Genomic DNA, 27,944 nt, shown 5'->3' with positions numbered 1-27,944 from the left:
TACGACATATCATAAAATCATAGTGACTGAAACTAATCATATTGGCAACATATGAACTTGGGAAAAGAAGATTTCAGTATGCTGATGAAGTTGCCAAGACTTGAGCTTCACGAACAGAGCTTGGTGGTGGGCTGGGAAAAATTGGCCCACAAACTCCCCCCCAGCCCCCCATTTACATCGGGCAGTACGTTATGTAGTATTTCGATTTTGGCTAGAGTGGACTTCCGAAAGCTGACTCCAACCTACCACTTTTTGAGAGCGACACGTGAGAAGCGTGTCGACATCATGCCACGTGTCGGATGCAAAACGCGACACCACGCTTTTTTACAGCTGGTAAAGAGGCCACGAAGGCCGCCGGTTTTGGCTTTTTGCGGCTTTTGCTCAGATCGACACGACATCACGGGAGGACACGTGGGGTTAGACGGGTGAGCTTTGGGCTTGGAAGGGTTTTGGTGGCGGACCCCACCTGCCTCCGGCTGAATTATCGGATTCATCCAACAACCCATCACGCGACACATGTCTCCCTTGCCCCCATACGCGTCCTCTTCCGTACGCCAAACTTTCCCTTTTCTTATTTCATTTCTTTTATCTACAATTATGAATTTTTTGTTTTTAGTAATTATAATATACTAATAATTAAAAATATACTTTATTGATTATATTAAAGTAAATTAAATTTAAAATGTGAATTATTTAATTTATATATTTAAAAATTTGAGAGAACGTGGTAGACGTACACGTACAAATAAACTTTAGAAATGCCAACTGCCAACATAAACTTTTGAACTTCCGAGGGGAAAAGAAATGGCTCCGCAATTATGCGGGGGGCTCAGCGTTAGAGACAGGTGTCCATCTGTTTTGTTTTCCCCCTGCCCGGGCTCCAACGTACGCAGCGTTTTAGGACAGTAAATCCGCACTTGTGTTATGCGCCCCACTGTAATCCTACACGTGGCAGTATCTGGTTGGCTGGTTGACTTCAGATCGGGTCAATAGAAGAAATGTTGCTGATGAACGGGAGATATTAAGGATGAGAGCGCCTTCTACAGCATTGCAGCTCGTGCAGACGAGGGACATGTAGTAGTTTCCAAGTTGATGCTACGTGTGAGCGAGTTGATATGGTTGGTAGGCCGTTGCGCACAAGCACAATAAATGATGTAGAAGACAGATTATGCTTCCAGAAAATATAAACGCTCAAGCGTTTTAGGTAGCGGCCTGCTAGGCTCTGTTGCGTGTAGAGAGAGAGAGAGAGAGAGAGGAGGGGGGAGGTGAAGGAGATGAAGTGTGAGGAAGAGAAGAGCCATGTCCAATCTCTCACGAATGGAAAAACAGACTACTCTTCACCGTCGAGATTCTCTTCTATTTTGGCCTCGATTGACCGTGATTATCTTCTCTCTCCAACTGGGACTCAGGTTCTCTTCCCCTTCCTCTCTCTCTCTCTCTCGCTCTCTCTCTCTTTTCTATACTAATTAAGCTCCAGTATAGAAGAGAATTTGCATCTCTACCTACTGTCGAATAATCAGCTTGTAGCATCTGCCACTATATTATGGGATCCATGTCGTTACCAATAATTCTCTCTTGCTATTTTTTTTTTTTTAATATTTTTAGGATAGATTTGGTGTAAGATGGTGGTGGATCAGACGGAGCATGCACACACTTTCGGCCTAACGCACTCATTCCGATTTCCAGAAAACATTCTGCTAAATCTCTTCTTTTTCACTGCTCTTGGATGCACTGCCATTAATTATTTCTTCTTCACTGAACAGATCTTATTTTCCTTTCATTTATTACGGAATATTTTTTTTTGTTCTTCGTTTTTGTGTAAAATGAATTTTGTATGATCTGGAGTCTTTCTTTCTTTCTTTTTTCAAGAGCAAACATCGAACTTTCTAGAAAGATGATAATTTGTTTTTATTCAATATTTATTTACGTGTCGTCTCCTGTATTTGAATTTCAAAATATATGCGATAAAATTTTTATTTTCCAATTTGTTAATAATTAAATGATTTAAAAGGTTATAGTAAAATTTTGTTCAACTCAGTCATTACATAAAGGAATTTTACTTCTGTTTATACTGTAAACTTCATGGTTATAAAGTAGGAAAAAGATGGTAGATTAGCCAGAGAAATTAAGGTCCGTGAGCAAATAATACGCTTTTAGAAGAAGAGCAGCTTCTTTTTGGCCATAAAAAAATGGTTTTTTTTTTTTCTTCTTTCTTCGGTGCTTAACTCGTGATATTGGTTCAAAAATTAATCTTTGTTGTTTATACCTGATAATGATATGGGCCATTGCATCTGGATGTCTGAACATGAAGTCCGTAACCGTAGCTTTCTTAATGCAAGTATGGGCGCTTCTTTTCTACATGCATGTAAAAATTATTATTAAATTTCAACATACATGTATATGATTGGTACGTGTATGCTCACATGAAGAAACCGCCGACATGTGAAATCTTCCACTGTGCATTTATGTTCTTGGTTACAGCTAATAACATTAGTTGGTTTCTTTTCTACCAAAGAAAAAGATTAGTTGATTTCTTTGAATGTAATAATTAGATTGATGCATTTCTTTCAAGTTCATAATTAGTTCATCTCCGAAACTTCAGTATCTCAGGCCACTAACCAAGGAAAATAAATGTGCCCGTTGTTTTTTCTTTCCTCTTTCTTCTTGATATGAAGATCATATATAGTCATTTTATGGTATAACTCCTGAAAACTCAAAGTAAGATTCATCCATTAGTAATTTATATGTTGACTTGGTGAAGGATATATATAGTGATGGAAGTAGTCTGCAGAAGAGAAATTAAAATCAAATTAGCAATCTCGGTGTACTATTTTGTCGGTGATCATAAGTGTTTCAGGAAACACGTGATTTAATAGATTTTATAAATACATATGATTCATGGAATTTAAATTTAACAGCACAAAATAATTATATGAGAAACAGAAAAAAGAGAAGGGTAGGTTCCGTATTGGATTCTCTTACCTTTATGGGTCTGCTTTTGGGCAGTGATACAGTGGATAGTTGACGCGGCCTACACATTCCAAAATTTAGCCGTCCTGGTGGATACATAGCTTCCTACTCCTGCATAGTTGCTTGTATCTATGCAATCAAGCTTAGGACACGTGTCATCTCTTGTTCATTTCGTCTCCTTTGCCTCACTTTAACGCTATGAAGAAGAATACGTGGCCCATAGTCCATACCTGCACATGTGAAAATCTGGTGGCACGTCGGTTTCAGTTCTAGCTATGCACGAACCTTTCTTTTTTTTGTTTTTTTCCTGTTTGGTTTCTTTTTTTTTTTTTTTTTTTTTTGTGGTATGGGTTCTGAATTCTGGCTTGTTTTGATTTCCTAGTGGTCATCACCCCGTAGTGCTAGTTAACGTGCATCTATCACTACTATCGTTATCATTCATCCCAGTACTCGTATCTCACCAATTAAAAATGGTGGGCAATTTGGATGCAATCCTGGTCACTTTTTCACCACTTTGCCAGTTTAAATGTTTTAGTAATTGATCATGAACCTGTTATCCCAGTGTACTTTTACAGTGGAATATCATGACAGTGAACAAGGAAAGAGAATTTGAAAATTAATTGATTACGCAAAAATCTAATTAAATTCCTTTCAGTTGTTGATAGCTTGATGACGAATGTTGGGTTTTTTTTTCTGTTTTAGGTGAAAATTTCTGATCTTGACGGCAAAGTTATAGGCCTTTACTTTTCAGCCAACTGGTATCCACCATGTCGGAATTTCACTGAAGTGCTGGTTGGTGTGTATGAGCAGCTGAAGAGTAGTGGGTCTAATTTCGAGATTGTGTTCGTGTCATCAGATGAAGACTTGAATGCCTTCAACAACTATCACGCCAGCATGTCATGGCTTGCAATTCCGTTCTCCGATGTGGAGACAAAGAAGGCTTTGAATCGGAAATTCGATATTGAAGGTATTCCAAGCTTGGTTGTTTTGCAACCTAATGATATTAAGGATGAAGCAACATTGAGCGATGGGGTTGAACTCATTTACCGGTATGGAGTCCAAGTCTTCCCATTTACTAAAGAAAAGTTGGAGGCATTGCAAAGTGAAGAGAGGGAGAAGCATGAGACCCAAACCTTAACCATTTTACTAACAAACCATGATAGAGATTATCTTTTGGGTCATTCCACACCTAAACAGGTCAGTCCCCTACATCACCTAATTCTAGTTTAGCTAGGCTTGGATCTCAAATTAACTGTATAACTCAATTTTGATGCCTTGTTAGAACTCTGTAGGTTTATCATTCAACAAATACCACTTTTTCTTGCGCTCGAAAATCATCCATACAAATTACAAACGGGAAAGTGTTTCTCAAAATCCCTTCAACGTACACTTTTCTTGCTGCGCCCACCAATTTGATTAAAATAATGTCTGCAGCCACGGACATATGAAATATGTCTTATTCACATATTCTCTCTGCCAAAAATCTATCAATTTGAAGACAGTGTCTTCTCTGCTTTGATGCCCTTCTGACTCTAGACATCTTATCTATTCATCTGCATAGTAGTGTTTTCCAGAATGTAAAGAAAGTAAGGTGCATTTTATGGTGACCTGACGCACATCATGTCATCATTACGCGTATTCTTTTTACTTTAATTAGGTGTGGAGGAATCATGTCCGGAAATCTATTTTCTATTAACGATGAAAGAAAAACACAAATCATTTACATAATTACAGTGACAATTCTATCTTATATTTTTCTAGGGAAAGAATTATATGAGAATTAAGACTTTAGTATCTGTATTATATTTCCACCTACACAAATTTTTGTTTATGGTCAGTTATTGACACCTAAACAAAAATGACATGAACCTTTGAATTTTAGTAGAGACCAAAGAAACTTGAATAAGAAAACTGGAGGTGACATGTTGCAGGTCCCGGAAAAAAAACTTCACCACTTTTTTTTCTCTGGATGTGATGAATCTTCAACTTTTGGTCCACCTGTGTTTTTTTGCATGTGGCCACGGAGATAATATATGATTTGCTAATATGGGTCGATGTCTTGTCAGCAAATCTCCTCTCATCCATAAAGCATTTGTTTTTTGAGTAGATGTCCATAAAACATTTAAGTGGATGAGAAGAGATTAGATTCCCTCCTCTTTCTTTTCACCTTCCCCTTGTTTGCTTTTACCCCCTTCTAATTTCTCTCTCCCTCGGTTAATCTCATCCACCTAAATTCACTCCCGAACTATCATCTTATGTGGCAGATAAGCATGGAGAATATAGCCATAACCTGTTCTAGTGGTTATCTTCTCCAGTGGCCCATTATCTCATTATGGAAACTGTTGACCATTCGTGCAGTAATATGTATGTTGGCACTACTTACCTTGTTGCCTTATATTGGACTCTGCATAGATTTCCATCACACCCGCAACATGGATTAATAATACCTTACGTAGTTTGCATGCGGACATCTCTTCGTTCATTCTTTACAACCTGCATTAAGATACATCCGAGGCTGAAACAGTATCGTAATAAAGAGTAACACAAAAAATTAATAACATGTTGTGCAGGTGCCCGTTGCTTCCTTGGTGGGTAAAACAATTGGACTCTACTTCTCCGCCCAGTGGGGTGTTCCATGTGTGAAGTTCACTCCCAAGCTTGTGTCTGTCTACCAGAAGATTAAGCAAACGATGATAGAAAATGCAGACGAAGACTTTGAGATAGTTTTCGTGTCAATGGATCGCGAGCAAGCAGAATTTCAGTCCTATATTAGTGTCATGCCTTGGCTAGCATTGCCATTTGGAGACCCGAGCATCAAAGACCTCGCTAAGCATTTTGATGTAAAATGTATCCCTTGCTTGATCATTTTAGGCCCTGATGGCAAAACTGTCACCAAACAAGGGAGAAACCTTATAAATCTGTACCAAGAAAAGGCATACCCTTTTACTAAGGCCAAAGTGGAATTGCTCGAGAAGCAAATGGAGGAAGAAGCAAAGAACCTACCAGTGTCGGTTCAGCATGAAGGACACCGGCATGAGCTGGGTTTGGTGTCTGAGGGAACAGGAGGTGGTCCCTTCATATGCTGCAATTGCGATGAGCAAGGTTCGGGTTGGGCTTACCAATGTCTGGAATGTGGGTATGAGGTGCACCCCAAGTGCGTGAGATCTGTGAGCGGTGGCTCCTTGGTTGGAAGGTGACCGAACCTCCATGGTTTGCTAATGTTGCTAATTAATTCAGATTCCGTTTCCATATTGTAATGTGTTTATTCCGCAAGAAAGGTGTTGGTTGTTGTTTTCATCTGTTCACTTAACGGATGGGAAATTCAAAATTTCCCTGTTGGGACATGTTATGTGCTTCAAATTTCTCCTGTGTAACAAAGATATAAGAACAGAATTTACCTGATTGCAAGCGAGAAAATTAGGCAACTGCTGGAATCCCGTGCTGTGGGTTTCTTCTTCAGGCGCCAATAAGTAGGTTTTGGAGATCGATTAGCACCATCCATCACTCGGCAGAACATACACATTGAACCTGATTAAAGGAAATCCATTTGGGTCCCAATTTGGCTGCTTAAGCCCGGTCTCTGTATGGCCGAAAATCCCGATCAACAACTATGATATTGCTTTGCGCGTGTGATATTCCAATAGAAACAATGTTCAGTCTTTGATCCTGTTACAAGTATGAAGTAGGAGTTGAAAATTAGATTGTATGGAGGGTTTAATATGGTTTTAGTTGCAACAACTCGAGAAATGAGTTGTTCTTCAATTCCGTTTTCGTAACTGAGATTGCTCGAGAGACTAGTAACTGTGAGGTTTATAGTAATTGGAGTTATCATTTCATTGCTCGTTGAAGATATCTGTGATTCCAAATAAGATGGCTGACGATGAAGCTTTCTACTCTCGACAAAAGAATATGCAGATTTTGTTGGAATCAATTCTTATTTTTAGTTATTACCCCCTTTATTATTTATTTATTTTTAAATAAAATATAAACTTTTTAACTTGTTTTGTAATGACAATTTCTAGGTATTTCTACTTTCATGCATCTTATTCTGGGTATCAAAATTTTCAATTAATAATTTCTGAAAATACAAAATTATATAGCAAACGACATTAAAGTGCCAGAATCATTGTGAAACGTTTTTAAAATTCAATTTACTGGTGCAGATTGATTATGATTCAAAAACTTCAAACCAATAAATTCAATGAAGAGACATCTGATGGAACTGTTTATCCAATAGATGGGTACGAGTCAAATACATGGTACTGATGATATTTTTGGAATCAGTTTGTATCCTAATGATTTCAAGGAGGGGGCGTATCAACTTAGAAGTGGAATGTTAATTAACACTTTGAAAATGAATTTGCCTTGAATGGATGGTCTTGTTACACCCACCACAACTGTAGAACGTGCAATTTTTTAATTATGAAGGTAATGAATGATTTGATTACTTGAAACTGTTTACATTGATTTTGAAATTGCTTTTAACTTGGGTATTGACCCAAAAATACGTCAATTTTCTACTACCACAGACTCAATTCTCGAACCAACCCAGTTTTAATATGAGAATTTAAGCATGGTTTAAATTGAATCTTTTGGGACAAATTTCCACTGTTTATCACATGTACCGCCCACCACAACCATCTCCCATGACTTTATAAAAAAAAAAAAAAAAAAACTTTGCATAATTTTATGAATAAAAATATCATAGCTTTTGTTAAAGTGATTATAATTAGTTGAAAACAACGATACAGCTTGCTATCTCTACATGTGAATTATGACGTAATTAAAGGAGGAAAAAGACAAAAAAATAATAATAATTCAAAAAAAAAAAAAAAAAAAAGAGAGGGCGTGGGTCCTCCCTTATTATTGATGCCCTTGGAGCTTGGTCAGGTGAGGTGGGTGAATTCTGAGTAGTACTATACGAGTGAATCACCGGGACAGGTGGGTCAGGTCAGGGTGCCGGATAGTGACTGGTCAAGCCCAGCCGCGCAAGCACCGAACCAGAAACTGTGGGCACGGGGCAACCCTTAGAATCCACTCGAGTCATAGTGGCCAGGGCCCGGGCGGTGGCTGTGTCGAATGTTTCGTAATTTCATAGTTCGAAACTCAAGGTAACGGTGGCCGTCATCTTCTGCAACTTCAACAGGCCTCGTCTGGCTGGGTTACAGAGATGAATTGCCATTACAGATGCAATATGGAAATCGTGTTACTATTTCCCTTGCCCATTTTATTTTTAACAAGATAAATGCTTAATTTAACTTTTCCTTGTTTGGTTAAATCAATCACGTATCATTTCTTTTTTCTTCGGCACATCAATGGAATCTTATTCTCACGAGTGATGGATTGATGAGAGAAAAAAAAAGAAAAAAAAAAAAAGGAAAACTAGAAGGAACTAAGAGAAGAAATTCTTACACTTAAAGATACTTTTAATGAACAAGTAATTAGGATTAAACTCTAGAAGCTCATTAACATGAAAAACAAAAAAAAAAAAAAAATAAACACAAAAAAAAAAACAAAGGAAGCAAACCAGAGGACTTTATGATTGTTTCGTTTCGGGTACTAAGATGGATTTCTAGCAGGGACTTTCGAGCTGATCAGGCGGAAGCTTGGCCCTACAGACGGGGCAGACGGAATGGTTGGAAAGCCAAGTATCAGCACAGTGAAGGTGAAACCCGTGATTACAACCGGGAACCAGTCTTGCAGGTTGCTCGCCCTCGATCTCGTCGAGGCACACCGCGCATTCTGTTCCGAGTACAAGTTCTTTCCCCGTGACCTTGGGTAACTTCTCGAGCTCGGAAGGCGATAATCCTGCCCCGGCCACCGGCTTTTCTGGTAACCTGATATCTGAATGGTAACTGGTGGAGTACCACAAGAGGCAGATATAGACTCCAAAAACTGCGCTCATGCCGGCACAGGGTAGAAAAAGGGCCAAGAAGACGGAGACGATCATGGTGTGAGAGCCGGGGGCGGAGTCAGTGCAGTTCAAGGAGGGTGACGGAGAAGGGGAGAGAATAGGTGGGAGAGGCGTGTGATGCACACCATGGCGCATAGTAGAAAGGAGCCGCGTTTGTGGAGGGAAGGTGTGAAGTATAAGGGTTATGTGCGCGTACTGTTGGAAGGCGTGGGGGTGGGGGGTGAATAACGCTTAATATCGGGGAAGAGAAAAAGATTTTGGATTGGTGGAGGGGAAAGCTAGCCAGCTAATGGGTTTCAGGGCTAACACGAAGCATTTATATTTTCATTTTGGGGGGTGTATGACTCTCTCACTCCAAAGCTTCAAATACCATTACCGCCTGTGATAGAAGAGCTGTGGGCCGTCTCTCATACCTTCAAAACCATAAAGAAGAATATGGTACCTTAAATATATGATTTGTTAAAGAAAAATAGATGATTATGAATGATTGAAGGGCGCCAATAAAAAGGATTAGTAGGTAAAAAGACAAAAAGGGTAGCCTTTCGACTTTGGAGGATAAGGTTGTTTGTCAATATAAATTTGTCCTAGACGTCATGTCTCCACTCAACGATAAATTGGCTCTATAGCTAAAACTCACCAGCGGGGCCGGACATGGTATGGGGGTAACTCATCTCTCACTGCCCATAATCCAATAACTGAAACTGGTTACTGGTAAAAACGCTACACGCCTCCATTGTTGGACTGTTCATTCCAGTTTAACCCCCCAACAAATGTAGACTGAGATGGGCATGAGTGCATCAAGCATTGAATACCCACATTAACATTTAACAATCGCCAACCTCCCACCTACCAGAGAAGGGATTAATGAGAGTTTCTCTCTAGCAAAATCTAGTAGCAACACATGGGGTCCAAAATAATTTGTTTCTTTCTGCCAAATGTATATTGAGAGGACACGGAAAACAGAGAGTCCAGGGTTTTAGACGCATCGATAATGACATTTGATAATAAGTTTTCTGTACGATCAATTCCCCACTGATCCAATACTCTCACATTCACAACTTGGATATGCAAAATCCCGCAAGATGAAACAGCCAATCATGGAATATAGAGTCGATGGTATTGATGCTAATTGGAAACAAATAAACTTGTGGTGCACAATTTGACAACGAGCCAATTGTTCATTAGTCATGGAGTGTATAATAAAAATAAAGAATAGCATTATTGGGAATCATTTCCTTTTTAAAAAAACATTACTTGTGTAGCTACTTTACCTCAACTGAAATGAAGTTCAGAGTCCACCCAGCATCCACGTATTTAGTTACTCAAATAATATAAGAGTCTAGAAGCAGCCAATGCAAAGGAAAACCATGCTGGGGTAGTTTCTGCTAATAAATGGTGGATTCGTCAAGTAGCATAATGGACAAGAGGCAAAATTGCAACTTTGGGTGACCAGAATTTGCTTACCTTGTCTTGCACGCCGTAGAAATGGACAGGTGCTTATCTTCTTTGTCTCTTTCAGGATTTATAGTAGCCTGTATTTGGTATTTTCTCCTGACCTCCACCCATCGTCATGTACATCATCTACGATGGCTCCACTCCATTAAAAAAAAAAAAAAAGCTTCATGCTTTTGAATGGTAAAGTTATGATGAAAATCTTGGGCTCTTAGAAATGTGTTAAAAAAGCACTGCTCAAGTTAGTCTATTTCTTGAGAAATCAAAAAGGAATTGCTTAGAAAGAGAAAGACTTACCTTTTCACCATGCTATCAAGATTTTAACAGCTTCTTCCTTCTTAACGTGGCAGACATACATGAACGAGATAAATAGTGTTCTTCTCCTGCCACATTTGCAGTTCTGGGTTCGAACTTTGAATTGATAATGTCTATGTTTTACTAGTTTCTGTTTTCAAGGGGTCAGTTGGCAACTTGTGAAAGGCATTTCTGGAGAGTTTTGCCTGTACCGTATAACTACTATGGGTGAGCTGGGTGCAGTTTGCAGACACGAGAGTCCATTAATCCAATCAGTGTCTTATTTTAAAGATCTTTAGGAGCAACCACAGTGATAAGTCTAGGGGCATCATTGTTAAAGCCAAATAGCTTAACTCCACATAACTTAGCTTTACAAACAACAGAAACATATACACGAATAATTCCCAAAAGAGCAAACTCCATCCTCAAAGTGATGAAACCTATTTGTCTCTCATAAATATACTGCCACCTACAAATCTGGATATAAAGTTTTCTGACCACATGGAACTCGCTGCAGATTCTGAGGTTCTTTACTACTAGAAGAGGAGAGCCAGGTAGCGTGTTCCGAAGCAGAAAAGCAACTTCCAACTTTTCACTGTGCCTGCATAACATCTGCTCCTTGTCCTGCTCCTCCACACCTTGAAGAACAAAGTCCATATCTTGGAAATAGAGAGATTTCTTCATCTCTATGTTGAGCTCATCCAATTTTTCAATGATTTTGGACATTTGTGGATGTGAATTGACCCCTGCAAGAAGTATATGAAATTCGCTATTGACCTGAGCCCAACAGCATCCAGGATTCTTCAATTCCATATCCTTCATCATATTACTAACCATATTGACTTTGGTCACATAAACATTTGGTAGAAGAATATAGTTCCCAGAATTTCTAGGCTATAAGTCTACAAGTTCCATTTCAGCAGCCCCGCCTAGCTACCTTATTATGAATCAGGAGCTTTGTAAAGCTCCCCATATGCAGGCATCTGGTTCAAAATGGCATCTGCTTGATCATGTTAAATGCCTCATCAACTTTTCAGCATGACCAAAAAGGGTTACCATACAAGCATAATGCTCAAAGGTTGCTTCAATTCCGTGATCTCTAGGAAGTACCGTCAAATTAATGGCGTCCTTCATCCATAGGTCACCATGGCTACATGCAGCTAATACGAATTGAAGCTAATAAATTTAGTCTTCAGCCCACTCATTAGCAATGACTGGAAAATGCCAATGGCTTCTTTGGCCTTTCCATGAATGGCATAGCCACCTATCACAGAATTCCAACAAGCTAACTTTTAGTAGGCATCTTATCAAAACAAAGCCTAGACATGTGAATTCTTTCACACTGTGCATGCCTATCAATCAGTGCAACTGCCTACAAAAACGTTTTCAGTAATTTCTGTTCTAAAGAGAAAAACAATGGGCCATCTGCATGGACCAATGTTAACATGCAAGGAATGGTTAAAGATTTTGTTTCACCTCTGCCTTCTGCATCTCTTTAAAAGCTCCAACGCCTCTTTATCTTTTCCATGCTGTGAGCACCTAGCTATCATTGACGTTCCAGAGATGACATTTAGTGGAACGCCTTGTTCCTCCAATTGTGTAAACAACTCCAATACTTCCTCGAGAAGACCATTTCGTGAGAGTCCCGTAATGAAAGCATTAAGAGTACTTCTATCTATCAGGTCCGTCAGGTTAAAAAGTTTTGCCATCGCCAATTCACATGCACGCTTTCCATACATATCTATCAAAGCACTAACCCTGCTTGATTACGTATCATGAATCTGAATTCCCATATTCATTTGTTCAGGATTTCTGCAGCAGGAAGAACACTAGATACAGTTATCTCATTGCGAAGAAATCTTTCTATATGCATATTTTGAAACAAAATAACCGCCTCATTGCAATATCCACTATGACTAAATCCCGAAATCATACCATTACAAGACACTAAATTCGCGCCACACCCAACTTTCCCATCTCAAATAGTAGCTTCATTGCCTCATTTATGCAGTCTTTTCGAGTATAAGCCCAAGCAAAGCCCTAAAAATTACCACATGCTTTAGAGGCAGCACATCAAACAGTTTGAGAGCATCTTTTATTCTGTCACATTTTACATACATACGAACCAAAGAGGTTTGAGCGAGAGATTCAGAACTAAACACAGACACTCAGACAATTCCATGGACCAATTTTCACGCCTTCAATGCTGCTTCTGCGGCGCAATCTTTGATCACACTGGGCAGGACGTGAATATCCGAGAGGACACCGTGGGAAAGCATTTGAGAGAAGACACAGAGCGACTGACCAAAAAGACTGCGTTCAGTCAATGCGTATATGAGAGTCGAATAGGAGTATAAAGCGAGCTCAGGTACGGAGGGAAAGATAAGGACTGCATCTGCAAAGCAATGGTGACTAGCATAGATAGGAAGAAGCTTAGTGGCGAGATGTGTACGGTTGGAGACACGAGTCTTAAGGATTTGGGCATGAACTTGCCTTGTGTGTGATAAAGACGTTGAGACCGAATCGGCCAGTTGGGGCAATGAAGGATTGTCCGGTGAAATTTCTCTTACAGATGAAGGGCTTGTCTTGACATGGCTACTGCTCTCCTCATGCGTTTTCGCGGTTTCAAAAGTTCCTTATCAGAGTCGGGAGTCCTTAATATCATTGACCGTTCATATTGCCCTGTCAGCATATAGAAGGAACGGTGAGACTTAAAGAATATCATTAACCGTTGATATTGCCCTGTCAGCATCTAGAAGGAACGGGTGAGATTTAAAGACATTCGTTATACATACAGACAGTAAACCCTCATATATTCTCTGCTCTGCAACTCACCAACAGAAACTGAGGAGGAAAAGATAGCACCAAAAAATGCAGAGACCAATAGGGAATAATTCGATTATACCGTCTGCTTTATTCTTCCTTATAGTTGGTGCGTCGTGGATTTCCGTGCAAGGTCAGTCGTTGCCGCCGGCTAGATATGATGGGTTCACGTACACAAATCATCGAGTTGACGCGGACACCATCATGATCGAGGCGTTCTTCGATCCCCTCTGCCCCGACAGTAGAGATTCATGGCCACCGCTCAAACAGGCCCTTAAGCACTATGGCTCTCGCCTTTCGCTTGTCATTCACCTTCTCCCTTTACCGTCAGTAATCGTTCTCTCTCATACTTTGTTATCCAGTCCTCTGCTTGCTTGCTGACTATTTGAATGAAAAAAAAGTTTATAAAGCAAAACTAGATTTTTTCTTCATTTGGCTGTGCTCAATTGTCCGTATGCGGCTCTGAGAATTTCTAGAATTGTTTAAAAAGAAAAATAAGAGAGAGAGATAAAAACGAAATTACATTGAAATTTCTTTATATGTATGGGGAATTGTAAAGTTAGACAAAACCTTATTCTTTTTCTACTAGAAATTCATATATTTCAACCAATTTGTGGCACTTACACGCGTATATGAACGCAGTCATTTATGCTAATCTGCACAAATCCACCAAAGCATAGTGAATTTGATCGGAAACCTGTTACCACCAATTAAGGTTCTCTTTCTTTGGGGGGAAGATGGTCCAACTTTATCTTTGGTGGGATGTTTTTGGAAACAAAGAAATCAGAATTTAATTAACCAAACAAAAATCAGAATTTAAAGCCAGTACTCTGGGGAATCTCCAAAACATAAGAAAGTCGCATTGGCTCATGGTTAACAAAAATATTGACCATGAAGATGGGAGTGGCTAAACCCGGTGCTCCTCTTGAATGAAGTTATGTTGATCTTTAACATTCAAAAGTGGGTAAAAGTGACCTCCGTTAATTGCCAATATCTCTTGGACTGTTTTGCTTGTAAATGAATAGCTTTTGTTTCTTGACGTTGCAGTTACCACGACAATGCATTTGCTGCTTCTCGGGCTTTGCACATTGTAAATATGGTGAATAAGGATGCTACCTTCCAATTGTTGGAGTGGTTCTTCCAGAATCAGGTTAGTCTTGTGACTTAAATGAATTAAAGTTGCTAATAGAAATATTCTGTTGTCAGGGACTAACATTAATTGTGATGTGAAAATACTGTAAAGCAGAACTACTTCTATCAAGCACCAATGCTGCATTCTCTTTATATATTATATCCTGAGTGCTGCTTGATTTCATTGACTTTTTTTTTTTGCTTAGTTATACTGGTTCATTCACTTTCCATGTTATTCATATATCTTTGGTTTTATGAAGGATCAGTTGCTTACTACATTAAACTTTATCAAGTAAAAGGACTCTACGCTGGAGATATTTGATGCTTCTGACTATGATTAAAATATTCTTGGAATTCTTAAAGAGTCATGGCGTTTTAATTCTTTCCCATCTCTATATGCTGGGTATCCTTTATAAATTTTTATAGCTTTTAGGTTGGTTTACCCCTGTGTCATGGTGGACATTTTTCAATTTAGTGTCATAACTCAGTCTCATGATAAGGGAAAAAGACTTGAGGGCCAAATAAACAAGCTCTCATTAGTATCCAAAGGCATACAGGTACAAGCTGATGTTGCAGTAGTCCCAGGTTGAGTAAGGAATAAAAGAAATGCCCAACGAACTGTGTATGGTCTGGGTTTCGAACTACATTTGGTTAGGGTTTTTTTTACCTATGTTGTAACCATTTCATTCTGTTTAGATTTTCTTGCCAGATTTTCGGTAGAAGGGTATATTAGTCTATATCCTGATTTCTCATGTATGACGATTATTATCCAAAAATCTGTCTCTTTCAGCATCTTTGCCGAGTATTCTCTCTTCTCTTACTTCTTTTTATCTCTCTTTTTCTTTCTACTTCTCTTATCTATTCTTCTCCATTCGTATAACATAAACCGTCGCTTGTGTAAATGTCGAAGATCCCTGACTGTTAGTCAGTTTGTGGCTGATGGCCTTATTTAAGATACTTGAACCTGAAACCTAAATTTAACTTGGTTTGCAATTTATTGCAATCTCTGGCTAGAGATGATTGCCTTATAAAGTAAAAAAGGGTGCTGGTAAGCTATTCTTGAAAGTGTCTAATTACTTTTTCACTTGATCATGAATTGTTAATTGACCTTGGGATTCCTTAATCTGTCACTGTGTCACAAAATCTATAGCCTGGGATGATTGGAGCTTATAAATGGTTCTTGAGGTAGCAGTGGCATCAAAATATCTTAAAAACCTAAGCAGCACTCTTTCCAAGAAATTCTACATTCTAGCCTCGTGGATATGCAAACTTCTTTGAAGCAGAATGTTGCATCATACGGATCACCTCATGTTGTTGTTTACTTGAATATTAGTTCGATTGAAAAACTTAGTTCTTTTATTACTTCATATATTTCAGTTGTGCGCAAATTCTGCATATCGAATTCAATGAGTCTTTTGGAATTTGATAAACAGAAAAGGTTCTATAATGCCCAAACACTTAACATGTCAAGAGTAGCTGTTGTGGATGAAATTGTAAAGTCTGCGACACAGGCACTTGGGAACTCTTTCTATCATGTGCTTGAATCTGGCTTCAATGACAGAAAAACTGATCAGAAGACTCGGATATCCTTTAAGGTAAATAGCCCTCTTCTCTCGTTTTGTATTTTGATTGTCAGATTTCATGATAGACTAGCATATGCTTTGAGTTGTTCCATGATTTCCACATAACCCATCTTCTGTCTCATTTTATTCAACTACAACATGTCAACAAGCAACTTTTGTTTCTTCTCTTGTTCATTGTCATTTCCTTACATTGATTCATTAATTGTCTTTTGTCCTACAGTATAGTACATCAAAAGGGGTGTTTGGGACACCATTTTTCTATGTCAATGGATTCCTATTGCCTGATGTTGGCTCCCCTTTAGACTATTCTGGATGGAAAAGGTTGATCGATTCATTACTTCGAGCACAAGGTCTCAAGACTGAAGAACCAATGCATTATCTCCTGTGATGTATGAGCTTTACTGGATAATATTACACTACATATTTGATGCATGTGATTAATGGACAGAATAAATCACCTCTATGTTCTGTTCTTGGTACATATTTGGTAATTTAAAGTTTATATGTGTTCTTGTGTTCTCCATGGAAAGCCTTTTAAAGTCAACATAGAGGCCAGTGACCATCCCCAGTGGCCACTCAGCTCCAACTTTTCCTTTCCTTGTTGGCCTCGAAATCTGTCCGTATTAGCACTTTCTAATAGTTCATTGGCCGTGTGCACATCGGCTTTAAAGCTTTAGTTCTTCTGTGTCAAACTATTGAGGTTAGTCGTGATTTAGGGTTTTAATTTGGGAATGATTTTGTGAAGAGAATCAAGAACAATAATGCTTGGGAGAATCGAAAAAACATTGGATAGCAGGATAATATTTTTCTTTACATGCTTCCAACTATTAGGGACGCGTGTCTCCAAGGACCATTGAGTGCCGCCCATCAGCAAAACCAAATGCCACGGGGATCATGACAAGAAATTGCACTACTCTGAACTCGCCAACATATGGACGTACATAACCGCTACCTATATGCGGTCGCCACGTCCAGAACGCACGGCATCCTTAGCTGGCTGCTTATCATTTCTCTACGTTCAACAACAGTAGCTCATGTCAAAGACACGTTGCCCCAAACATGAACTTGAAAAAAGAAGCAACAAGTATGAAGTAACCCACTTTATCAAAATAAACAAGAAAGTACTTGCAAATACTAAAAACATATTTTGATTATTTGTAAATATATATATATATATATATAGTGTAAAATAACATTAGTTTTAATCTGAAAAATATAAAATATTTTCTCAATAAATAAATATATATTTAGAAGTAAAAAGAATAAAAAAAAAAATATTGTGTATTAAATAAAGCTTTGTTAATTTTCTGTATAAAATTTGTTACCCAAGAAAACAACCTTCAACAAGCCCAACTGGAAGAACGAGTCTTACCCACAAAGGTTGGGCCGAGAAACAGCGGTCCAAACCAACAAGGTAAGCGGGTTGGACCGGATTAAAGTCGGTTAGGTTAGTTTGGAAAGCGGTGTGCCGCTATATATAGTTGGAGAAATCCCCTGTAAGCGGCTTAGGGCGTAAAAGAAGAAACAAAGCCGTAGAAGAGGGCTCTTTGTGGGCACAGAATACATTTATCTTTATCTCTAGGACTTCAAAGAACAAGTAAGTAACAACTAGATCCAAACAAACCCTAATCCCTCTCTTTCCTCCCTCTCTTTCATTTCGAACCCTAATTATGTTTGTCTATCAACCTCTCTTTCAATTTCTGTTGTTTTTCGCTGTTTTTTCTCTTCCGTTGCGGACTTTTTCTTTTCTTTTGGAAAACAGAAAAGTAATTAGAACTCTGATACAAAAAGGGTTAGGGGACTCTGCCTTTCTTTTCCTAGCTTTATTATCATCGTCAATTTTTAATTTTCCATGTAACGTTGACTTTACACGCTCTGTTCTCATTTTCATTTTATATTTGTTTTGGCGGAGAAAGATGGATCGGTACCAGAGAGTGGAGAAGCCGAAAGCAGAGACACCAATTGACGAGAATGAAATTAGGATTACAAGTCAAGGGAGGATGCGCAGCTACATCACTTATGCCATGACACTCCTTCAGGTTTTTTTTTTTTATAAAGCTTATTTCATATATCTATCCCATTTTACATTGAAGTTATCTCCTTGATCTCTGTCTTCTTAGAATTTGCTCTCTTTTCTTTTTTTCCCCCCCTCCTTTTGGTGGAGAATGTGTGATTTTTATCCTGTTTCTGCTGTAGTTATCGCATATGACAAGGTTTACAATTTTACAACTTAGGCAGACTTTGTCCCAACAGGGTTCAAGGTGTAAATATGCATTTTTATCGTTTCATTGAAGCGAACATCAATTTGCTTACATTGTTTTGAGAGGCCCTCGCATATATAGGCAGAACTCAAGTGCGGGGATTTGATATGAGATATATGCAATATATACCTGTTCGACTTGTTATCATCTTAATTAGAAACGGAATTTTTCTGATAGCTGCTAGATGTAAAGGTTTGGTATCAGGAGTTTGGCCCTCCCAATGGTGCTAGCCAAATCATTTGGATGGGCTTCAACGTGATAGTGGAGCTACATTTTTGTTGAAAAAATTGTATTTGCATAAATTGAGTTACAATGTGACCATTTCGTATTTTGATTTGTCTATTTATTTGGTTTTTATCCGCTCATATGTAGGAAAAAGGTTCAAATGAGATTGTATTCAAGGCAATGGGAAGAGCCATCAACAAGACTGTAACTATAGTGGAGTTAATAAAGGTATTCCTCCTTCCGCGACATATTGCTACTCTGTTTTAGTGGCTAGATGGGGCTTAGAATATCGTATTTGTCTATAATATAGAGAAGGATTGCTGGTCTTCATCAGATCACATCAATTGGATCTACAGATATAACAGATATGTGGGAACCTTTGGAGGAAGGCCTTTTACCGTAAGGGAACTCAGACCTCATTGGGATTAAGAACGAATTTACACACAACTTTTGTGCATCAGTTGTTGCAGTGCTCACATTCATTGTCATTTTATTTTTTTAGTTTGGAAACCACAAGGCATGTGTCGATGATCACAATAATCCTTTCAAAGAAGGAACTTAATACATCTTCCATTGGGTAAGTTTATTAGTTTAGTTATACGTTCTTTTTCATATGGAACTTAGATTTCTCATATTGAAGTTATTGTTGTGACTGCCTTATGAGCCAACAAAATTATCCAGTTTAGAGTTAGTTTACTAGTTGGCATAAAAGAGGGAGCCGATGGCCTGGAAATAGCAGGTAATGGTTTTAATTTTATTCAGTTGCGGAATAAAAGCCTAAGATTGTGGCAGCAGGGTAGCTCTATCATAAGACTCAAAGTTTCTGTTGATCAGAAGACCAGCTAGATTAAAGATGATGCAGAAAAAATCTTTGCAAATTCTTGAGTATCTAAAACTCCAGAGATGCTTAAGTTCTTTCTAGTGGGCCCATAAAATTTATTCAAATTGAGAATAAAGGAAGAATAACTAGGAAATTCTGTTCTTTGTTTTCTGTTTTTTATGTTAATAAATCTTCAACAAGACTAACATTAGGAACCTTATGGACTGGGCAAGTTGGTTGTAATAATGGGCCATATGATAATAAGCTTGATATTGTCTGAAATTTTGATTGTTATTTCTGCAATACCTATATTTTATTCAATAGGTCCGTATATTGTTCTCGTCATTACATCTTGAGATGCCAATTGTTATTTTTGTTGGCTCAAATGATTGAGCTAGAATGTGATGCATGAGGAATAAGTATTTGATGGATGCTACAAAAAGTCATGCATTTGTATTAGTCATGGCTTTTAAGCTCGTTTGGAAAAAGAATTGCGATACTTCTATTCTCATGAGAGGAATTCTGTAATTAGTTATGGCTGATGGGTTGCTTGCTCTTGCAGCTATCAGCCTCCATTACCTGCTGAGCAGGTGAAGCCGTCTGCAGAAATTGATTATGATGGAGGTATTTCCCTTTGCATAATCTATGATTTGTCCTAAACTGGCTATCTTTGCTTTTTTGAAATTTCTTTATATGTGGCAGAGGGGTCTCCAAATGGCCGGAATAGGGGCCGTGGTGGTAGAGGAAGGGGCAGGGGTAGAGGTATGTCTAATCTGATATTTGTGCTTGTGTTTTGAATTTTTCTCATTGTCTACCTGCGGTTGATTGGAGCTTACTATTGAAAATGTCTGAGTCATTTACGTGTTGAAGACATACTTGGTTGAATTCTTTATTTATATATTTATTGTATGTTTCAACTGGGAAAACAGTCATTACATTTGCTTTTCTGGATACTGTATTTTTTTCAGGGAATGGGTATCTATCTGCCGAGTATGAAGATGGAGGTTGGGATCGCAATCGAGGATATTCTAGGGGCAGAGGTCGTGGGAGAGGGCGTGGTTCACGTGGCCGTGGACGTGGAGGATACAATGGGCCCCAAGATGGAGGTTATGGATATGAAGCACCCAGTCAAGGCCGTGGTAGGTTATCTATTTTTTGCTGTTTTTTGTTAATCCTAGAAGGAAAAGGTTATCCTTAATATTATCTAGGTCATCATAGTTCTGACCATGTACCAGCTGTTGCTAGTCTTTGTTCTTTATCGAGTTCCATTTTCTGAAGCAGTTCTCCTATTTCTTGGAGAAGTTCAAATTTTTTATCCTGGTTTATCTGGTATCTTATTGATTAATGAGAGGTCTCATGATGTTAAATGGTTATATAGGAAGATTCTTCCCAAACATATGATCATCGGAGGATCTCTGATCAGCTATGATCTGCTTCTGCATTTTTCGAACTGGATGGGTTCAAAATTTGCCTGGGATTCCTCTTGTTCCATTAAATTGGAAAAGCAAATTTAATGCAAAGAATATGGGCATGAGTAGGATTTTGGGTTGAAGAGAAAGAAGTTATTGATGATGTTGGGAAGTTTGGGATTTATAGACCTGAAAAAAAAAAAAAAAGGCTATGGGACTTGTTCTATTTCCTTATTTCTGGATCTTATGATGAATGTCTTTTGTAGGCCGTGGTCGTGGAAGGGGAAATCGTGGAAGAGGCCGTGGATTCAGATACAATGGGTCTAGACTTAATGGACCGATCCAGGCAGCTGCATGAGAGACAATAGCACAATCCAAAAAGGGGTGTTGTCGATGCCTTCTCCATTCCATGTTTGTGGTTAATTATTGAAGTATCTTGTTTGCTTTTTCTGGTCTCCAACTGTCAGTTTTTAACGTTAGGTCATAAAGCATAAGCATGTGTAACCATTATGTAGTAATTTGGTAGAGTTACTCCGTGTCTCAGTGGCATCCTTATATGTTGTAGATCTAGGCAAGATGCTTAGACGATCAATTGTAACCCGTTTCTTTTTGACCGAGCAGTTCATTCTTTTATTTTTCTTGTATGTTTCGGATGAGATGGATTTAACGCCATCACTAGTATTATTATTTTCAGTTTTTTGGTTTGGTTAAGGAAAAAATTTTGAATGGCATGGAGCGGATGTCTTCCATAGGTGCAAATTCGGTATGCTAACTAATAATCAAGAAACCAAACAGGCATGCCACTCACGTTTGATGCTCAACTCTTGAGGTATTCATTTAGATGATTATAGTATTTTGATCATTAAAAGTGTCTTAATGGCTCAAGTTATTCATTTTTCAAGTTTATGTCAGCAACAGTGAACTCAAATTATGATTCTGAACTTGTGTCGAAGAGAGTATTTGAATTAACTTGTAAACTATGGTGTTTGATCAAAACTTGTATCTAAAAGAGTCCTTAAATTCTTCAAAAAGTTTTGCCAAAATGAAAAGTGGAACTTAGTTTTTGACAAAGTTTAAATACAAAAATTAGAATTTGTAATTTCTATAAAATAATTTTAACTACTGATAGAAAGTTCTACTTTAAATTTTAAAAATTATTTTTATTAAATGCACAAGTTTTACTTTTTAAAAATAATATTATATTTTACAGATATTTATATTAAATATTAAATAATTTTAAAATTTACAACGTAAACTATAGTAAGATATTGATTATTTTTTTCTAACTAGTCCATAGTTTTGAAAGTCATTATTGGGTTAAATATTACTAAAGCAAATTGACGCTAGAGATTATGATGGTTGTGGTAAATTTTTTATTACCACTTCGTATTAAATTTGAAATATTTGAGTGTCAACTTTATATTAAAATTTTCATGTTTGACTATCAAACTTTTCATTTTCAACAATGTACCTAGCTTTTGGATAAACACATTAACTAAGTTTATTACAGCAGAGATCATTTTTGTTTGGCAAAAATTGGTTACCCACATTCGAGATTTTTAAGTGGCAACTTTATATTAAATTTATCATGTTTTATTATTAAATGTTTAAGTCTAAGTCTAAAAATACAAGTACATGAGCCCATTAGCTACATATATACATACGTATGTATATGATTATTTATGTATTACCATAATATTGTAATGTAACACAGAAGAAAGAATGATAATCTTATTTATGTAATACCCAGTAATAGGTTGCATGCAGTAACTTCCACTGTGAATAAAAATTTATTTTGTGCGAGTACGTAAAAAGTTTCGCCGTTGCCGGGGATCGAACCCGGGTCGTCCGCGTGACAGGCGGAAATACTTACCACTATACTACAACGACATTACGCCGATGAAAGTTATAAAACTTGAAATAAAATTAAAGCCCACATGTAGTTTAGAAAACTTGAAGAGAAAGAAAGGATCGAGACTGATAACGGGGAAGCAAATTCGCAGCTACAAGCCCTAAAGCTCCAGCTTCTGTAATCTCTACTGCGCTATTTCTCCAGATTTGTAAGTGGCACCTACATATTATTATATGTTCTTCGAAATCAATCGTCTTCGTTTTCTTCTCCTTCCTTGTTCCTTCTAATTGAAACACTCCAGCTCCTGGCACCTACATATTGTTATTTGTTTTTGGAAATCAATCGTCTTCGTTTTTCTCTTCTTCCTTTTTTCTTTTCAATTGAAATACTCCAGCTTCTCTACTATTTTATTTTCCTTTTGTTTGTTCTTTTCTTGATAGGAGCTTTAACAAAAATGACTCAAGATGTGGAAATGAAAGACCACCAGACACCATCGCATTCCATCTCTTCAGCCGTGCCGTCCACTTTGCAGCGTAAGTTATCGAATCAGTTCGATAACTTCCTCTAGTTCTAGGTTTGGCTCCTCGTCCTTTATCTTTACGATCTTTTGTTGATTTTGTTGGTTTATAGATTTTAAGGAGATAGCATCGCTTATTGAGACTGGCTCATACACCAAGGAAGTTCGACGTATCGTTCGTGCGGTCCGCCTAACAATCGGACTGAGGCGGAAGCTGACGGCTCCAGTGCTCTCCGCATTTTTTGATTTCGCTTTGGCGCCGGGCTCTGAGCCACATGCTCGATTTTCTGCCTATCTTCCGAAGGTACATTTCTGTTCCTTTACCCTGTTTTGTGTGTTTTCTTATATTTGATACGATTGGATACTCTGATTGCTTGAGCTTCTCTAAGAATTGATGTTTAATCGTTTAGCCGTATTTTTAGGGATCTATACTTTTGTTCCTCGTCTTTACAGTTCTTTTAGCAATGACCTGGATCTTTGATTTGTTACATTGGCATTGCTTGGACCCAGTGAATTAGACGTGGTGAATTCAAAGCATGCATATTACTTACGTGTTTAGGTCCTCGGGAATTGAAATTTCAATCTACTGGGACAAGTCATGACTACATATGCTGTCTTGACCATGATTGCTGTGATTATTTAGTTGCTGAGAATTGAATATAGAATTTACAAATTATACAGAATTTACAAATTTCTCTAGCTATCAAAAAGGTCAGCAATATCAGTTCCATCTTTGATGGGAAGACCTTTCTACAAACAATGATCCCTTGTGGCATCAAAAGGCATGAGGAATTCTCAGATACTCTTCTATTTCTCTCATTCCAGATAAGTAAAATGGACTTTGGAACAAAAGAGATGATCTTCTTTTTGGATCTAGCACCTCTGATACCGTCCCATGCTTTTTCATCGTTGTTTGAGCCACACTTTACCCAAGAAAGATTAGAGGAGCAGGGACCCAATTCTAATATAGTTCAGTGATAAAATTTCTTATGAACATTCAAATGTGAAGTTATGGATTTGTTAAGTTCAAAATGAAGTTGCTGCACTACAAGGGGAAAAAGAGAGAAACAGGAGGGCAGTGTATTATGGTGATGCTGATGCTTGTTTCCTTGGTGATTGAAGAAGGCCATTTCGAGAGAGAGTTTTATCTAGATTGAAATTACTTTTTATGGTGGAAAAAAAAAAGGACCATTTAATCTTGTACCTGAAGAAATTTTATAGGAAGCAATTAGTTGTGAGTTTCTCTTTTAGGATATTTGGCAGGTAATAGTTCCTTCGAGCTGTGGATGAAGATAATATGTTCTATTGATCCCTATTTTTAGGGCCATGGCTGTCAATATCTACTAACTCACTCTAACCAGAAGTGTCATTTTTCTTAATCTTTTTCCTTTTCTATTAGAAAAGAAAGCTTCATTGGACCTATGTATGGAGCAAATGAACTACTTTCGTGGAATTCCTTTAGAATCCATACTTAGCGGAAAAAGAGATGGAAATTTGGTTACAAGAGAATGAAGATTGATCTCCAAGGGAATTCCAAGTAGAATGCAAGTAATAAATTCCAATTTCTGTAAACATTGATGGAATTTTAAATGTACTATTTTAATTTCACTTGAATGTCTACTAGGGATCAATATTCATGTCCTCACTGTCAAACTATGTATCAATTTCCAAATGAATTAAACAACAAACTTTAAAAAAAATTAAAAAAATTTCTAAATGAATTTCAGAGAAAGTTTCAGTCGCACCAAACAATAGCATAAAATCAATAAAATTGACAGATTATATTACTGATTACTAACTCCATAAAGGACTCTGGAGGATTCTCTAACCATGCATGGGGGTCATGGGTGTTTAACAACCATAAAAAGCTTGGTTATCTTTTCAGTTCCTCTGAAATCTTAATATCTTTCCATAAAACTGCTTGTAGGCTGATGAGCATGATATGGAAGTTGATACTGCAACATCTGCTTCACAAACTCTAGTGAAGCATCTATCACCAGAGCTCGAGATTTACTGCTACTTTCTCGTGGTTCTTTTTCTGATTGATCAGAAAAAATACAATGAGGTGAAATTGTTTTTTACTGGATCTGCCTTCTTTTTAGTAATCTTCTTTACAGGTTGAATCAACAAAGTTGGTAACATGTTGAGGGTCTGTTTACTTTCTACTCTTTTAGGCTAAAGCGTGCTCATCAGCGAGCATTGTTCGCCTCAAGAACTTAAACAGAAGGACTGTTGATGTCATAGCAGCAAGACTGTATTTTTATTATTCGTACAGCTACGAGCTCACTGGTGATCTTTCTGAAATCCGGGGGTGAGTGTTTTATTAACGCTCTGTATGCTCTTTGTACTTGCATTTTATTAACCTCCTGGATTGATTTTCATTATACATATGTGAGCATCTTGGAATTAGGGTATTGGTTATTGCTGAATAGAGTAATCATAGTTTTTCTTATGTGATTTGCTTCTGCTGGCAGCAACCTTCTTGCCTTGCATCGCATTGCCACATTACGCCATGATGAGCTGGGCCAGGTTTGTTACTGATCAACTGAAGGTTGTTCACCATTATAAATATGGAAACTCATACATGTAATATTGCAGGAAACGCTTCTCAACCTATTACTTCGTAACTACCTCCATTATAATCTGTATGATCAAGCGGAGAAGTTGAGGTCGAAGGCACCACGCTTTGAAGCACATTCAAACCAGCAGGTATGGCAAAATATTGTAATGCCTTTTGGATCTGGTTTTCCTATATCCACTCTTAAGGAATGGAGCATATCTTTTGGATGGTAGTTTCTATTTGACCTTGTCTTTAGATGCTTTTATGAAAGGATAGACTGCATGTTTCCTTTTGGTTTTGCTTGGCCCAACTGATCTAGTTACCTTCATAGCGCCCTCCTGTTTGTTTTTAACCTATAATTACCAGCGACAAGATAAATTTCATTTCAAACTCCACTGTTTTAGTCTATCTATGTTTCCCATTTAGAGATAAGGGGGATTCTACCAAGTTACTAATCTTGTTTTAAGAATTCAGAAGTATGTGCATCCTATGTCTACTTTTAGCAGTTCTGTGAACCTTCTTTGTTCGTCTGATTAATAATTCCGATATATAGATCTTCTAAATTGTTCCAATACATAGAACTTCTTAAAAAAGAACTGATACATGAAGCTTGCCTTTTTTATCTAAGATATATCTGGCCTAAAATATTTTTTCTGCAGTTTTGCCGATATCTATTCTACCTCGGAAAAATTCGGACAATTCAGCTGGAATACACTGATGCAAAGGAGAGTCTCCTTCAGGCTGCTAGGAAAGCGCCCGTTGCAGCTCGTGGCTTCCGAATTCAGTGTAATAAGTGGGCTGTTTTAGTCAGATTGCTATTGGGAGAAATACCTGAGAGGACAGTCTTTATGCAGAAGGGAATGGAGAAGGCTTTGAGGCCATATTTTGAACTTACAAATGTAAGTTTAGCTAGTCAACTCACACTTATTGGGCATGATAAATATTGGCAATCTCTTATAGTTCTGAGGAAGTAAATAATTATTTTGTTGAAACTTTCAGGCTGTGCGGATTGGAGATCTGGAGCTCTTTAAAAGTGTTGCAGAAAAGTTTTCTGACACTTTTAGTACTGACAGGACACGCAATTTGATAGTACGGTTGCGGCAAAATGTGATAAGAACTGGTTTGCGCAACATCAGTATATCTTACTCCCGCATCTCTCTTGCTGATGTTGCAAAAAAATTGAGGATGGACTCTGCAAACCCTGTGGCAGATGCTGAAAGCATTGTAGCCAAGGCTATTCGTGATGGTGCAATTGATGCCACATTGGATCATGCAAATGGCTGGCTGGTGTCCAAGGAGACTGGCGACATTTATTCTACCAACGAGCCACAAATGGCCTTCAACTCCAGGATTGCTTTCTGCCTTAATATGCACAATGAAGCAGTTCGAGCTCTGCGATTTCTGCCTAACACACAGAAGGAGAAGGAAAGTGCTGAGAAGCGGAGAGAAAGGCAACAGCAGGAGCAAGAACTTGCAAAGCATATAGCAGAGGATGATGATGATGATTTTTGAGAACTTGCAGAACACATTACAGACTTGGCGTCCTCCCTGGTTTTATATACGTATTTTTGTTATCTAGATTGAAGAGTTAACAATTGTCAGTATGAAGAAATCTTTGCTTGATTATGCTTATCGGTTATTGCATTTCAACTTTTCAAGCCCTTAAAAATTATTATGGAATGAGGCACCAACTTCATGTTTGCTATATCTAAATAACACTAGGATTGGACGTTTCAGTGTTCGGCTGTGTTGATTTTGAAGATTTTTAGTAGTAAGTAGCAGGAATTGGTGATTACCAAACCAAAGTTTGAACATGTGAAAAAATGTGGCAGAAGGTAAAGAAGCATTGTTTTGTTTGCGCGCTTGGAAGGGAGTCGTTAGACAAGCAGACATCTCTATCCTTGCACACACATACTGTGTTAACTTCAACAGTGATTTGAAGAACCATCAGCTTGTGTATGAAGAAGAATGCGCAGAGGAGGGAGGGGCTTCACGAAAGATGCAAGTTTGCTTTGCCAGCGTGGTAGACATGTGTCCGCCACGCTGGCAATTCTTTTATATGTCATGCCCACGTGGATATACTGTTTTCACGAACATCATTTTTATAAACCAGAAAAAGACGTGGGAGTTTCT

General features: G+C 38.0%; 5 protein-coding genes and 1 non-coding gene across 8 annotated transcripts; 4 read left to right on the top strand and 2 right to left on the bottom strand.

Annotated features, from left to right (window-relative positions):
• The first annotated feature begins 740 nt into the window (after positions 1–740).
• Positions 741–6,372, top strand: LOC110818273 (putative nucleoredoxin 2). Of its 2 annotated transcripts, XM_022047086.2 has the most exons (4): positions 1,270–1,409; positions 1,606–3,443; positions 3,673–4,167; positions 5,541–6,372. In XM_022047086.2, exons 2-4 carry the CDS (start codon positions 3,441–3,443, stop codon positions 6,165–6,167), a joined length of 1,125 nt encoding a protein of 374 aa, XP_021902778.1. In that variant the 5' UTR covers positions 1,270–1,409; positions 1,606–3,440; the 3' UTR covers positions 6,168–6,372. The 2 variants fall into 2 exon arrangements, with proteins under 2 accessions (XP_021902777.1, XP_021902778.1); XM_022047085.2 differs by lacking the exon at positions 1,606–3,443 and having other exon boundaries at positions 741–1,409.
• A 1,991-nt stretch (positions 6,373–8,363) lies between these two features.
• On the bottom strand, positions 8,364–12,116 carry LOC110818190 (RING/U-box superfamily protein). 2 transcript variants are annotated; one of them, XM_022046964.2, is made up of 4 exons: positions 10,634–12,116; positions 10,349–10,465; positions 10,156–10,266; positions 8,364–9,297 (listed from the first exon to the last, which is right to left on the bottom strand). In XM_022046964.2, exon 4 carries the CDS (start codon positions 9,017–9,019, stop codon positions 8,543–8,545), a length of 477 nt encoding a protein of 158 aa, XP_021902656.1. In that variant the 5' UTR covers positions 9,020–9,297; positions 10,156–10,266; positions 10,349–10,465; positions 10,634–12,116; the 3' UTR covers positions 8,364–8,542. The 2 variants fall into 2 exon arrangements, with proteins under 2 accessions (XP_021902656.1, XP_088065021.1); XM_088208895.1 differs by lacking the exons at positions 10,156–10,266; positions 10,349–10,465; positions 10,634–12,116 and adding an exon at positions 9,522–10,104.
• Positions 12,117–13,343: 1,227 nt separating this feature from the next.
• Positions 13,344–18,207, top strand: LOC110818189 (Thioredoxin superfamily protein). Its single transcript, XM_022046963.2, has 5 exons — positions 13,344–13,779; positions 14,501–14,603; positions 16,018–16,179; positions 16,388–17,764; positions 18,084–18,207. Exons 1-4 carry the CDS (start codon positions 13,502–13,504, stop codon positions 16,553–16,555), a joined length of 711 nt encoding a protein of 236 aa, XP_021902655.2. The 5' UTR covers positions 13,344–13,501; the 3' UTR covers positions 16,556–17,764; positions 18,084–18,207.
• Positions 18,084–21,526, top strand: LOC110818114 (Alba DNA/RNA-binding protein). Its single transcript, XM_088208880.1, has 8 exons — positions 18,084–18,206; positions 18,801–18,881; positions 18,964–19,052; positions 19,156–19,230; positions 20,036–20,097; positions 20,176–20,235; positions 20,442–20,612; positions 21,149–21,526. The coding sequence occupies exons 1-8, from the start codon at positions 18,084–18,086 to the stop codon at positions 21,238–21,240; spliced, it is 753 nt and encodes a 250-aa protein (XP_088065006.1). The 3' UTR covers positions 21,241–21,526.
• A 1,174-nt stretch (positions 21,527–22,700) lies between these two features.
• On the bottom strand, positions 22,701–22,772 carry TRNAD-GUC (transfer RNA aspartic acid (anticodon GUC)). Its single transcript has one exon. It is a non-coding gene; the product is annotated as a tRNA-Asp (tRNA).
• Positions 22,773–22,784: 12 nt separating this feature from the next.
• On the top strand, positions 22,785–27,547 carry LOC110818174 (PAM domain (PCI/PINT associated module) protein). Its single transcript, XM_022046944.2, has 9 exons — positions 22,785–22,942; positions 23,175–23,267; positions 23,365–23,555; positions 25,179–25,316; positions 25,426–25,562; positions 25,726–25,780; positions 25,850–25,960; positions 26,471–26,710; positions 26,811–27,547. The coding sequence occupies exons 2-9, from the start codon at positions 23,189–23,191 to the stop codon at positions 27,321–27,323; spliced, it is 1,464 nt and encodes a 487-aa protein (XP_021902636.1). The 5' UTR covers positions 22,785–22,942; positions 23,175–23,188; the 3' UTR covers positions 27,324–27,547.
• The last annotated feature ends 397 nt before the right edge of the window (positions 27,548–27,944 follow it).

Source organism: Carica papaya, chromosome 1, assembly GCF_054855325.1.
Source record: "Carica papaya isolate Zhongbai chromosome 1, ASM5485532v1, whole genome shotgun sequence".
Lineage (NCBI taxonomy): Eukaryota > Viridiplantae > Streptophyta > Magnoliopsida > Brassicales > Caricaceae > Carica > Carica papaya.
This window is presented reverse-complemented; position numbering and strand designations above follow the sequence as displayed.

What these genes read in the sequence shown, in the direction of transcription:
- LOC110818273 (XM_022047085.2), top strand. Translation starts at nt 1,275, where the DNA reads ATGAAGTGTGAGGAAGAGAAGAGCCATGTCCAATCTCTCACGAATGGA. An exon ending in TCTCTCCAACTGGGACTCAG is followed by an intron (nt 1,410 to 3,672) that starts GTTCTCTTCCCC and finishes TTTCTGTTTTAG; the next exon opens with GTGAAAATTTCTGATCTTGA. An exon ending in GTCATTCCACACCTAAACAG is followed by an intron (nt 4,168 to 5,540) that starts GTCAGTCCCCTA and finishes CATGTTGTGCAG; the next exon opens with GTGCCCGTTGCTTCCTTGGT.
- LOC110818190 (XM_022046964.2), bottom strand. Translation starts at nt 9,019, where the DNA reads ATGCGCCATGGTGTGCATCACACGCCTCTCCCACCTATTCTCTCCCCT.
- LOC110818114 (XM_088208880.1), top strand. Translation starts at nt 18,084, where the DNA reads ATGGATCGGTACCAGAGAGTGGAGAAGCCGAAAGCAGAGACACCAATT. An exon ending in TTGGAGGAAGGCCTTTTACC is followed by an intron (nt 19,053 to 19,155) that starts GTAAGGGAACTC and finishes TTATTTTTTTAG; the next exon opens with TTTGGAAACCACAAGGCATG. An exon ending in CTTAATACATCTTCCATTGG is followed by an intron (nt 19,231 to 20,035) that starts GTAAGTTTATTA and finishes TTGCTCTTGCAG; the next exon opens with CTATCAGCCTCCATTACCTG.
- LOC110818174 (XM_022046944.2), top strand. Translation starts at nt 23,189, where the DNA reads ATGACTCAAGATGTGGAAATGAAAGACCACCAGACACCATCGCATTCC. An exon ending in CGTGCCGTCCACTTTGCAGC is followed by an intron (nt 23,268 to 23,364) that starts GTAAGTTATCGA and finishes GTTGGTTTATAG; the next exon opens with ATTTTAAGGAGATAGCATCG. An exon ending in ATCAGAAAAAATACAATGAG is followed by an intron (nt 25,317 to 25,425) that starts GTGAAATTGTTT and finishes CTACTCTTTTAG; the next exon opens with GCTAAAGCGTGCTCATCAGC.
- LOC110818189 (XM_022046963.2), top strand. Translation starts at nt 13,502, where the DNA reads ATGCAGAGACCAATAGGGAATAATTCGATTATACCGTCTGCTTTATTC. An exon ending in AGTGGTTCTTCCAGAATCAG is followed by an intron (nt 14,604 to 16,017) that starts GTTAGTCTTGTG and finishes TTTGATAAACAG; the next exon opens with AAAAGGTTCTATAATGCCCA. An exon ending in AGACTCGGATATCCTTTAAG is followed by an intron (nt 16,180 to 16,387) that starts GTAAATAGCCCT and finishes TTTGTCCTACAG; the next exon opens with TATAGTACATCAAAAGGGGT.